The sequence below is a fragment of the Podarcis gaigeae genome, assembly GCF_964106915.1.
Source record: "Podarcis gaigeae genome assembly, chromosome: 2".
Taxonomy (NCBI): Eukaryota; Metazoa; Chordata; class Lepidosauria; order Squamata; family Lacertidae; genus Podarcis; species Podarcis gaigeae.
The window spans coordinates 7,400,960-7,413,300 of record NC_139679.1 but is presented as its reverse complement, the minus strand read 5'-3'; the positions used below and the strand labels follow the sequence as shown (position 1 = coordinate 7,413,300).

The following is a 12,341-nucleotide window of genomic DNA, read 5'->3' as shown; positions in this document are numbered from 1 at the left end:
TTCTCATCCCTGAAGCAGGTTCTATGTGACACTATTTACTTCTCGATGGCAAACACCAAACAGGTCCGTCGTGGCCTTGCTTTGATGTTGCTGTTTTAATTTGGCACAGTGTTGGATGGTTATCTAAAACCTGACCCAGGTGAATAGGTGCTTCCATCATCTTCACCAGGTGATATTCAGCGTGTGGCGCTGTGGTGTAAACCACTGAGCCTCTTGGGCTTGCAAATTGAAAGTTTGGGGATTCAAATCCCTGCGATGGGGTGAGCTCCCATTGCTCTGTCCCAGCTCATGCCCACCAAGCAGTTCGAAAGCACACCAGTGCAAGTAGATAAATAGGTACCACTGTGGCAGGAAGGTAAATGGCATTTCCATGTGCTCTGGTTTCCGTCATGGTGTTCCATTGCACCAGAAGCGGTTAGTCCTGCTGGGCACATGACCGGGAAAGCTGTCTGTGGACAAACGCCGGCTCCCTTGGCCTGAAAGCGAGATGAGCACCACAACCCCATAGTCGCCTTTGACTGGACTTAACTGTCCAGGGGTCCTTTACCTTTATTCAACTAAATAGCTGTGCTTGTACAAGGATTGACACTAGTACAATGGGATTTTTCCACTTCTTTTTCCCCTGCATGTTCCTCACACCAACCATCTCCAAATCTATGGTTGCTATATTTCAAAAAGTAGAAATCTTTTTTTGGGGGGGGCGGTCAGGGTGGGGTGGTCGTTGTTACTAGCACACACTTCCTGGTTCTGTTGGCAAAAACCTGGATATTTTGCCGATTTTTTTGAATTTTTCCCTGGACACTAATTTTGCTGTTGGAATCACGGGAAAATCCAGACGTATGGCAACGCTTCCCAAATCTGCTACAGGGGATTAGGGAAAACCCCAGAACAGGGGGTGTGTTTTTTGTTTTTTTGTTTTTGAGGTGGGGTGGAATGGAGAGAATGTTCTGTTTTGTGCAAGGAGAAATCCTCATATTGACAGAACATTCTCCTTAGCGCTACATTGAATACAATCCAAGATATTATCAAGGTGGGTAGGAAATGTATAACACATTCCTGTCATACATTTATCTTAAATATTAACAGGGAGTAGAGAATAATGCTTCCATGTAGTTCAAGTTAACTGTTTCTCTCTCTCTCTCTCTCTCTCTCTCTCTCTCTCTCTCTCTCTCACACACACACACACACACACACACACACACACAGGCTGTAGTCCTAACCCTCATTTCTTGGGACTAAGTCCCATTGGATTCAGTAAGACTTACTTCAGAATAGACATGGTTATGATTCTGTTACTGACACACTACAGGAGTCCCTGCCAAAAAAGAGAGCTTTATTCAGCTTCCAGTTATCACCCAACACCCTTCAAATCAAGTGATGTTTGGTCCTCAGCCTGTGCTTGGGAGCCTGTTTAATGAAATGAGAACAATGCAAAAGTAATTTCTCTTCCTCACACCTTGTTGGTTCCTTTTCCATCTTCTTTCTGGAGGTGTCTATTATTAATGTTATTATTTTACTTTGAGCCAACCTGTACCTTGAGCCTCTAATAAGAGAAGGGCCATAGCTCAGTGGTTAGAACATCTGATGCCCATGTAGAAGATCTCTGGTTCAAGACCTGGTGTCTCCAGGGAAGGCTAGAAATGGAACCCAATAGAGCTGCTGCCAGCCAGTTCAATCAAAACTGATGGTTTCAGTCATTAGAAGGCAGGAGCTTGTCCTACACTCGAGTAGGACCCTGGCAGAGACACATGCCTGACTGGCATGTTCTCTCCCTCCTGGTCGATCGTTCGGGAGCTTCAAAAGCTTTCTTCAGCCTGAACATCACAGTGACCGATGCCAACAGACATCAGCACACTTAGGGATACGCAGAGTCTTCGCAGTTCGCGTAACAGACCTCAGCAACTCAGCATTTTGGCTAATCTACTTTATTTACATATAAACACACACAGGGCACTGCAACATGGCTCCCTCCCTCTCTAGCATCAGACAGCAAAGAGAAAAAACAAAGGACAATAGTCCCACTTCACGGAACACAGTAACACAAACATTCTGTCTCTGTCACTTCCCACTCTGTGGAGTCAAAACATACACCGTCATATGAAAGACAACAATCCCATGACTGCAACCACGGAGCAGGAATTCTAACAGTTCTCACCTGGCATCTCCAGGAAAGGCTGGAAATGGAACCCAGTAGAGCATCTTACTATGTACAAACATCCAGCCATTCATCCTCCCACATGGATTGCATTGTTTACATCTTTCTGTCCTATGAGGCTGACCAATCTCTCTTGCCTCTTTCCATGTAGGTGCCATGGCTCCAGGCCATTTATGCTGTGCTGGGTGCAATTGTATTTACGATGGTAAGTAAGCTGAGCTCAAGACAATTCTTTCCTCGACTCATTGCAACCAGGAGTGAGAATTCACAGAGGTTAAAATATCAGCTGTGCTTTTCACTTGTAGCCATGCAGAGGATGCAAAAGATGTGGGGGAATGACACTGGGGAGGATGTGCATCTTTCAAAACCACCACCACCACCAATTGAGTCCATATAAAACAATTGAAGGTCCAATGTGTTCAGTTTCTCTTGTTGCGCCCTAGAAGAAGGATGTCATCAACCAAAAGGCATTGGGTCATTTATTTATTTTTTGGTCTCCTAAAGACTCTTATTGTTTTATACAGAACCGCCACCAGCCCAGGTCCTTTTTAATCCTTTGCTTCCTTTGATTTTGTGGGAGAAGAAGGCTCCCCTAACCCCACTCCTTCAAATACGCAAGCTGAGCCTCTCCTTGTATTTCACGAATCTGTGCTTTATACAATCCAATCTGCAATCCATGTGTTCAAGTCTTCACTGTTCAGGATCTGGTCTCAGCCATGATGGGCAACACACCCACTTGTCTCAGTTCAGAATGGGAAAACCAAGCTATCCCCTTAGAGACCTTGGCTGTGGACACAGCATAGATTTAATGCAGATGATTTTCCTCCAAAGAATCATGGGAACTGAAATTTACTCCCAAAGAGCTCTAACCCCCTTAAGAAACTACAGTTCCCGGGAGTCTTTGGGAGGGGTGCTAGGTGCTGTAAATATGCTTTAAACTTATCGTGTGTATGCAGCCCTTGCTATTACTGCCTCACCATCAGAGTGTGGGGATGAAAAGATAAGGGCAGATAAATCTGTCAGTTTTGCTTTTTCTGAGGTCCTCATGTTTCCAATCTTTGGTTTGTATGTTACTTTCATTATTAGACACATTTTTTGCACCGTTTCCCTGAATATACTTGTCAGGACTGACAATACTTTTTTCAAAAAAAAGAAAAAGAAAAAAGGATTGCATCAGCTGAGCGTGTTGTTTATCTCTTGCTATCTTTGCTCTCTCCCTTTTCACAGCGAATTGTCCTCAGGGCTTGAGGGGGGCAATTGGCCACTATATAAGTTAAGAAGCAGAGATAAGCAGTGAGCTCGGCCTACAACCCCTTGGGCTTGCATAGCATTCCCTGCAGCCTTTTCCGCCAGTCTCCCAGGGAGCTGCAGGAGTCTCAGAGTCTGATGTCTGTGCTATATATATATATATATATGCGCATGCATGAGAATGTATTCATTTTATACAACATCTGTGAATGTAGCCAGGCTCTAACTGTATGCTTGAAGCTGGTAAGAGGCGACAGCCATCCATCAGTGAGGGGAAACTCAAAGAGATACTAGCAAGTAGGGACATTTGGCCTGGTGCACAAGGGCACCAGCGCCTGCATCTGAAGCTGGTGAGGCTGGGCATATATTGAGGGCACAGGCAGTGGCGTAGCGTGGGTTGTCAGCACCCGGGGCAAGGCAAGTAATTTGCACCCCCTAACCCGTGGATTTGCGCCCCCTAACCCTAACCCCCAGATGTTGCACCCGGTGCGGCCGGCCCCCCCTGCACCCCCACGCTACGCCACTGGGCACAGGGGCTTGGAAAAGCTCATCACTGATCCTGCCAAGCCCACCACCATTTGGAGCCTCCCCACTACCAGAGCTGCAGCACAGTATGGCTGCTTACCTCTGCCACCGTCACCAGCAGCTCCTCGTCTTGCCTCCCTTCTTTGCCGCAGGCATATGTATCTCACAGCAACGTAATAATAATAATAATAATAATAATAATAATAATAATAATAATTTATTATTTCTACCCTGCCCATCTGGCTGGGTTTCCCCAGCCTCTCTGGGAAGCTTCCAACAAAAGATTAAAAATACATTAAAACATCAGTCATTAAAACTTCCCTAAACAGTGCTGCCTTCCGATGTCTTCTAAATGTCATATAGTTGTTTATCTCTTTGACAACTGATGGGAGGGTGTTCCACAGGGCAGGTGCCACTACCAAGAAGGCCCTCTGCCTGGTTCCCTGTAATTTCGCTTCTCGCATTGAGGGAACCAGCAGAAGACCCTCGGAGCTGGACCTCAGTGTCTGGGCTGAATGATGGGGGTGAAGACGCTCCTTCAGGTATACTGGGTTGAGGCTGTTTAGGGCCTTAACGGTCAGCACCTTTAAACTTTGGTAGACTGAATAGTGCAACTGCATGTACCTGTGTGTTAAAACTAATCATGTGGTTCTTCTTGCTTGAGCTGCAGCATGAAGTCTTAGCGTATATCCTCTCTCTTCCCATGTTAGAAATGTGTCCCATCAGTGAAACTGTGTGCCACCTTCTCAAACTGCAGAGTTCAGCTGGTGCTTAGCTCAGTGCATACAACAATTCAGCATACAGGAAGAAGGTCCCCGTGCATTGTAGTATTTCCCTTAAACCTCCCTCTCATTGACACCTCGGAAAGGCTTATTCCCTGAACATGGAAAAGTAGGTTTTGGATGTCACTTTGTGTGGCTGAACCTGAAGGCCAGATCAGGCCTTCCCCCAAACCATTTTAGTCAGCCACCATGTTACCTTTCCAACATCAGGGAGAATATTGCCCCAAATACAGTGGTGCCCCGCAAGACGAATGCCTCGCAAGACGGAAAACCCGCTAGACGAAAGGGTTTTCCGTTTTGGAGGTGCTTCGCAAAACGAATTTCCTATGGTCTTGCTTTGCAAGACGAAAATGTCTTGCGAGTTCCTGCGGCTCCCCCCCCTTTCCCCCCTCTTTTTCCCAAGCCGCTAAGCCGCTTATCAGCTGATCCGCTAAGCCACTAAGCCGCTTAACAGCTGATCCGCTAAGCCGCTTAACAGCTGATCCGCTAAGCCACTAAGCCGCTTAACAGCTGATCCGCTAAGCCGCTTATCAGCTGATCCGCTAAGCCACTAAGCCGCTTAACAGCTGATCCGCTAAGCCGCTTAACAGCTGATCCGCTAAGCCACTTATCAGCTGATCCGCTAAGCCCACTAATAGCGCTAATCCAGTAAGCTGCTAATGGGCTTGCTTCGCAAGATGAAAAAACCGCAAGACGAAGAGACTCGCGGAACGGATTCTTTTCGTCTTGCGAGGCACCACTGTATGCCTATTTCTAATGCAGTGCTGAATGTTGCGTGTCAAGGTCCCCAAGCCATGCCCCGATAATTCACACATCACACATCAATTTTGGTTTGGGTTTTTGGCACGATTTTGGCCACAACTTTATTTAAATACATCCAAGTGAGTGGTTGCTTAGACATTGGTTCTGACTATCTGTCCTTGCCCAGGGGACAGGACTGACTTCCGGATTCCAGTGGAAGCCAGTGAGGGAAACAATTTTGGGGAGAAAATGAAACTGGGCCTCAGTCCCTCACTTCTCACCCTCATGCTCCTGGTGGCTTGCACAGCCCAAGTCCAATACCAGGGACAAAGACGAAAAGAATGGCAAGCCCCTGGATTCCTTTAAGAGAATTCCCTTTCCGCACCACCATTGGAGGGGTAGGCACTTACCCCTCCACCAACCAATTTGAACCAATGCCTAACCACCAACCTTACAAGTTGTGATGATTTGCTGCGCAGTAGGCAAAAACCAAATGGCACCAGCCAATCAGCCAAATGGACAAAATTCCCACCAGGCCCCTGCCTCAAAGCAGACGACCCCATGACAGGCATAGCAAGGTCAAGCGAACAACCCCCCCAGTACAGGGAGGGTGGGCGGGTGATCCGGTGCAAGCAGCCAAGAGGACGCCCAAAGTTGGGCATCCAGTATTTAACACCTCTGACCCCTCCTTCAAAATTGGCAACAAGGGTCCCCAGAGACCCAAATTAAACAATTCACTGCCTGGGTCACTTCGCAAATCCGCCCAGCAACAATGGGGTGGCATGTATCCCCCACCACAATACGTGCTCTCTGTTAGGGAGAACACGTTTTCTCCCATCCTGCTTTTAATCAAAAAGGTGTGCTTTCAGGGATGCCAACATGTTCCTTCAAACACCAACCTGTGAAGAAGTTTGCCATATTCACTGACTAACTTTGGGATATTTGAAGCCTGTACTTAGGTATTTGCCCACTGGTAGGGAATATAGGTTAAGATATAGGCCAGTCTAAGGGAATGGCCCAGTGCCCTTGGCTAACCAGATGATCCCGCCAGGGTGTTTCTGTAACCATGCTAACCTTAGTGGAACAAACCTGCCTGGAGATTCCGGTTACCAACAAAAGAGGGTTGTTCTCCTGGAGCTTTCTAACAACTGCCCTTTGGACCTTGATAACCCACCATTTATCATGCAACTAAACCACAAATCTGAACTGCAATCCTCGGCAAGCATTTTAACCGGGCTCTGTTCTGTGACGCAAGAAAAAGTGGGACGCAAAGCGCTGTTTACATTAGAGTAGACATTTTGGGCTGAAGGTCACATTGCCTCTGAGCACCCTTTTCCAGGGGCCACAGGTGGGAAAAGCCAGAAGCAAAAGCGGGCGGGGGAACAAATGCAAAATTTGTCCCCACCCTTGAATTAAAAACCAAACATGTAGCATAGGGGAAGGTTGCGTGATGTTCCTTGTGTTCCTCCTTTGGGAAGAATGCAGTAGGCCACGTTGGTACATAGCTGTCAACTTACAGATTTGAAAATAAGGGACCAGCAGCCTCGAAAATAAGGGATCAGCAGCCAAAATAAGGGATTTTCAGAACACAGGTATGTTCAACTTCTGAGCCCCTCCGAGCCAAAGGCAGAAAGCCTAGCCAGCAGCCAAACGAAGCCTCACGCGGTGGTTCCCATAGCGCAGCAACCCGGCAAAGGGGATGCAGCAAGGAAAACCACCTTCACCTCTCCGCTGGGAAGCACTGAGCAAAGGCGAGTCCCCAGGCAAAGCAGCCGATTTGATTGGCACAAGGCATGCAAGCTCCACCCCCCAGTCATTCTTAGACTCCTTATTGGGTGAGCAATGCAGCCAAGCAACACAGTTGGAGCCTCCCTCCTCCCTGGCCGGCAGGCAGGCAGGGAGAGGAGCTGCTTCCTTTGAAACCCGGGAAATTTAAGGAACATCATCAATAAGGGACAGCAGCGGGACACAGCGCTGGGATAAGGGACTTTCCCGCCAAATAAGGGACGGTTGACAGCTATGTGTTGGTAGGCCGTGGTGGTGGTTGTTTAAGCAGATAGTGGGATGCAGGGAAAATCTACTGGATTCTGTAGCCCACTGTGAGCCTTTTAGTTCTTTTCTCCTGTTTCCATTCGCTCAGAGAGCCACAGGGACATGGGTATAGTGGAAATGCATTGAAGCATGCACATTTTCAGTTCTGTTTATGCATCTCTTTCCCCCTTTGTACAAGGCAGGAGAGTGAGGTGTTGCATGCGGGCAGTGAGATCTTGATTACACTGGCTCAGGCTGGCAATTCAGGCTGGCACCCACCCAGCAAGGATCCTCCCTCTTAATCCAAGCCATGGGAGCTGCCTTAGCTTTCCGGGTGAGGAGCAGAGCGAAGGAGGTTGAGGCTGGATATGGGTGTGGACTTGACCTACCAGCAGCAAGGGAGGTGGCTTAAGTATCATGCCAATACTGTTATCACCATAAGCTCTGAAGGTCAGAAAGGATGGGATGAAGCTCAGTTCAGTCCTCATCTTCATCTGGGCCAACTCATTTGTCCTTTCCAAATCAATATACAAACCAAAACACCGCCAGCCTTCAAATGTTGCCATTCTCCAACCCAGAATTGTGTACATCAGGAGAATATGCACATAAAAGTGTGTGTATTAGTAGGAGGAGTCGCAATATTTTTAGCCCTCCATTCCTCCCAAATGCTTTATCTTAGGGGAAATTGCTTGCCCAAATATGTTTAATGGGCAAAAGTTACATACAAAAATAATAAATAGATGTGTATTAAGGGGGAAATGTGGGCACAGTAAAATGCTAAGGACTTTTTTTATTTAAATGTAAACAGGCGTGGAAATGTGGCAAATTGGAATTGTAACAGAGAAAACAAGCGAAACTGATTTGACAGATTTCTCCAGAGAGTTTACCGGCACACTTAGCAATCCTATACTGCAATCCTATACTCGCTTCCCCTGGAGCAAGTCTCACTGAACTTAGGGGGACTCAGCGCTGAGCAGACATGTATAAAATGGTAGCGCTGACCTTGGCCTGTGTTTGGTTTTCTCTCCTCAGTTCCTGGCCTTTGACACACAGCTCCTGATGGGAAACCGACGCTACGCTATGAGCCCAGAGGAATACATCTTTGGGGCTCTCAACATCTACCTAGACATCATCTACATATTCTCCTTTTTCCTGCAGATCTTTGGGTCTAGCCGAGAGTGAGCTTGGCAAAGCTGCTCGGGCTTGTGTCTGATTTATTATTATTATTATTATTAAAAAAAGAGAGAAAGGAATATACATCGGATGACACAACAAGAAAGAAAGGAGAGAGGAAAAAGTTATCCAACCTCTCTAGCCCTTTAGCAAGTTCCATTCCATCAGAAGGGCCCCTGTCCACCCACCGGCCTCGTTGAGCTCCTGCAGGCTGTACATATATACATATAGATGCTGTTAAAACTTTTGTGACTCAAAAAGCAAACTGGGGTGTAAATGTACTTGTTCTGGCAACTGCCTTCAAGCTGTAAATTGAACCTGGAGTTGCAGGACCAGAATGGGCACTAGAGTGAAGGGGAGGGGGGGATCATTTTTTTTATGTGTGTGGTTTCAATTGCTGAAGCAAAGCAATTGGGAATTCAGAAATGATCTTAATCAAGGTGGTCACAAATGTTTGTGAAAATCTTCAGAATGGCTGATTTATTTATTTATTTATTTATTTATTTATTTATTTATTTAATTTACTGGTGTTCTTCATGACAATTGTTGTGCAAGCCTCAAATTCAAGTCCTGGCACACATTTAGGGCCAATCTGTTCATTTGCTTTCTAGCCACTAGATGCTTTTCCTCCGAAGAGCTCAGAGCAGCTTAAAAAGTTCCATCTCGCTTAGCTTCAATGGTAGAACTTATTCACATGCCCTTGTGCTCACTAGGATGTTTTGGGGGTGGTGGTGGTTCCAGACTCTGAGCCTCTTCTGCTCGGCTTTGAGTTTTAATTTGCTGATTTGAAGTTGCAGGGTTCAGTTTCAGTTCTTTTGGCCAGTTCTTTTGTTTCAGCACTCTTTCCAGCATTGCAAGAGGAGCAGGGGAGGGCAAACATCCAGAATAAATGGCCACTGTGTTCCTGCTCAGGCAGTGATGGCATTTCTAGTCCCAGCCACTAACAAGAGCAAACATGTCCTTAGATCTAGGATAATACCTTTTGCTGCCACTTTAATGCTGCGCTCCCATGCACCAATGACTTCACTTCTCTCTTCATCCCTTTCTTGGGATGTGGATGACATTAAGACTTCTTCCCATGAGTGGATCAGGGCTTGAAAGATGAGACAGAGAGGCGAGCGACAGAGGAATGCTTTCTGCTTTCATATGTCTAGCTAAGCAAGTCTTTTCAGATCTAGAGAGGATGGCTACGGCATTTCTCATGGCCTAGCATTTCTTTGCCAATTGTTACAGACAGAAAGATGTAGAGAAACACACCCCAGCACTGAGAAATCCACGTGTAGGAGATTCCAGAAATGTAGACAGGAGCCTACCATTCTCATTCGTATTCAGATCACCTTTGCATTATGACACTGCATCTGTTTAGAAATATTGGTTGCATGAATGGAGGCCCTATGTCTCCTCTAAATCTCATATATAGATAGATCCTTGCAAGTGAAGACATTCCAGCCTCTTAGCTAGATCCCTTCACCATCTCGGCTAGAATAGCTGCCTAAATTAAGCCTAAATTCCTGATTGGAGTTTGAGGTCATCCCTCTGCTGCCAGAAGTGGATGGGTCATAAGACGAGTGCTGAGGTTGGGGTAAAGGGTTCAAGAATGAAAAAGCTTCAGCACCACTGGACAAAGAACGTGAATAAATTCTAAAATCCCAAATTGACCAGATTGTGTGTGTGTGTTGAGGCAATGAGGTCATATCTAACCCCTGCCTAACCAATGGTGTATTTCTGCATCAGATGATAACATACAATCACCCTGTGTAATTCAAAGTGTGCCCTGCATTCTTTGCATATATATAAAACTGCTGGCACGACCATGATGTAGGTGTTTGCACTTTGTTCACCTGTGTGATCTAATGAACTTTTACATTATTATTTGTGCATTCATGGCATTGATACCCTTCCTCCCCTGAACTCAGTGGTGCATGTGTGTGTGTGTGTCAAGATAAACTCTTTGTGAGGTTGTTCCCACATGGGATATATTAGAGCAATCTTCTGAAACCTGGCACCCTCTAATATGCCTATCAGCCCCAGCCAGCTAGATTGGATGTGCTCTCTGGGGCTGGTGGGAGTGCTGGTCAAAGCATCTGCAGGGCACCACGTTGGGGAAGGTTTGGTAAGACTGAGATGACAATTATTTACTCGGGGTCACCCAGGGAGTTTCACAGCTGATAAAGAACCGAAACCCAGGTCTTCATGGTCCCACACTCAGTCCACTACCCCAGACTGGATCTGTAGATAGTGATGCTATGTCATATGATGCTTTGTGTGTTTATCTCTTTATTGGTTTGTGGTGCTGTTATCCTTATTTTGATTCCTAGAAGCTCAGAGCACCTTACATGCAGCTCCCAGCCAGTCTACCATCCAGCCAATCAACAAGCTGAGACCTGCTTTGATTTACAGCGTAACAGCATTCTATGTCATCAGATGATTCAGTTATTAAAACAAGTGTATTCTGTCCCAGGGTGATTTTGTTCTGTTACAGCAAAGGTACAGCCAGAGGTGTAGATAGATCACCACCACCCTTAGATGGTCTCTATTGCTTTAGTCCACCCGATTCTTGGATTACGTGGACATATAATGAAGAGGCTCCAGCCCACTCAGGCCTGTTTGGCCTAAAGGCTGATTCTGAGACCAGGAAAATCTCTTGTCTTCACGGTTTCCATGGGAAACTTCGTTCCACACTGATAGGGGAAGCACTCCACGGCAATCTGCTTTCTCCACTGGAAATCTCTCTAGGTTCCTGAAGAGGGCAGGAGAGGGCAGAGGAACTGGATTTGAGGTCAGCAACTGGCACCCACTCCTTGGACTGGGCCACGTCTGTTGTCTCCTGAGTCTCGCAGTCATTTGTCAGTGTTGTCCAAAGAGCCTACAGGCAGGATGGCAGTTTCTTGACAGACTGGGGTCCGGGTGTTTTTGAGAAGCTTTTATTTGTTGACCAGCGATCACATTTCCTCAGAGCGTGATCTCGGCTTGGAAAGGGCAGACAGATTGTCTCCTGCCCCATGCCCACCTCCTCCTCAGGCTGCAGCTTACATGAACTCCAGAGCATACCCGAGTATCTTTCCATCATTGCACGTGTGGTATTAATGGTCCCCATGTGGAAATCAACCAGTTATTTTCTAATGGTGGCCCCCAGGCTTCAACAGCCTCTAACTCTTATTTAAAAGATGATCCTTCCACCCGATAGGGGCGGCTTATCTGAAACCTGCCTGGGAATGCTGAGGAGTCTGCGTCACTCCGTTGCCTGTGGCATTTCTGACCAGTGGAGAAAGGGGAGGGGATCTGAGCAGGCCAGTGCCAAGCCCTTTGCTCTGTATGTTATCCTCCTCTTCCTCCTCTTGCTGCTGTCCTCCCCTCTTAGCACTCAGATGTTTGCACAGTCATTGCACACAGATTCAGTTTACAAGCTGCTGGTGCCCCTGAGCGAGTGAGAGGAAAGTTACTGTGCACATGTGGAGTAGCAGTGTCCTGTGCAAAGCACCTGCCTCCCTCCCTGCCTGCTTCTTCTATCAGAAGAGTTTTGCTCTCCCTGGTGCCTGATTCATGCAGTGAACTCTCTGGCTTTGTACCCAGGTTGTAATGCAGGAGAGGAAAACAGGCCTTCTGTAAGAGGGGACAGATAGAAGATGGAGGGATACCCCCTGGTGAAAGTAAATGGGCCTGGACGGATAGGAAATGCCACCATA

At 46.8% G+C, this 12,341-nt stretch overlaps 1 protein-coding gene across 1 annotated transcript in view; it reads left to right on the top strand.

Moving 5' to 3' along the window:
• The window catches only part of FAIM2 (Fas apoptotic inhibitory molecule 2), a 40,972-nt gene extending 29,862 nt beyond the window's left edge, over positions 1-11,110 (top strand). The window contains exons 11-12 of the mRNA XM_083729512.1: positions 2,307-2,360; positions 8,515-11,110. Coding sequence (XP_083585638.1) covers positions 2,307-2,360; positions 8,515-8,664 — 204 coding nt within the window. The 3' untranslated portion in view covers positions 8,665-11,110. The remainder of the gene's footprint in view (positions 1-2,306; positions 2,361-8,514) is intronic.
• The last annotated feature ends 1,231 nt before the right edge of the window (positions 11,111-12,341 follow it).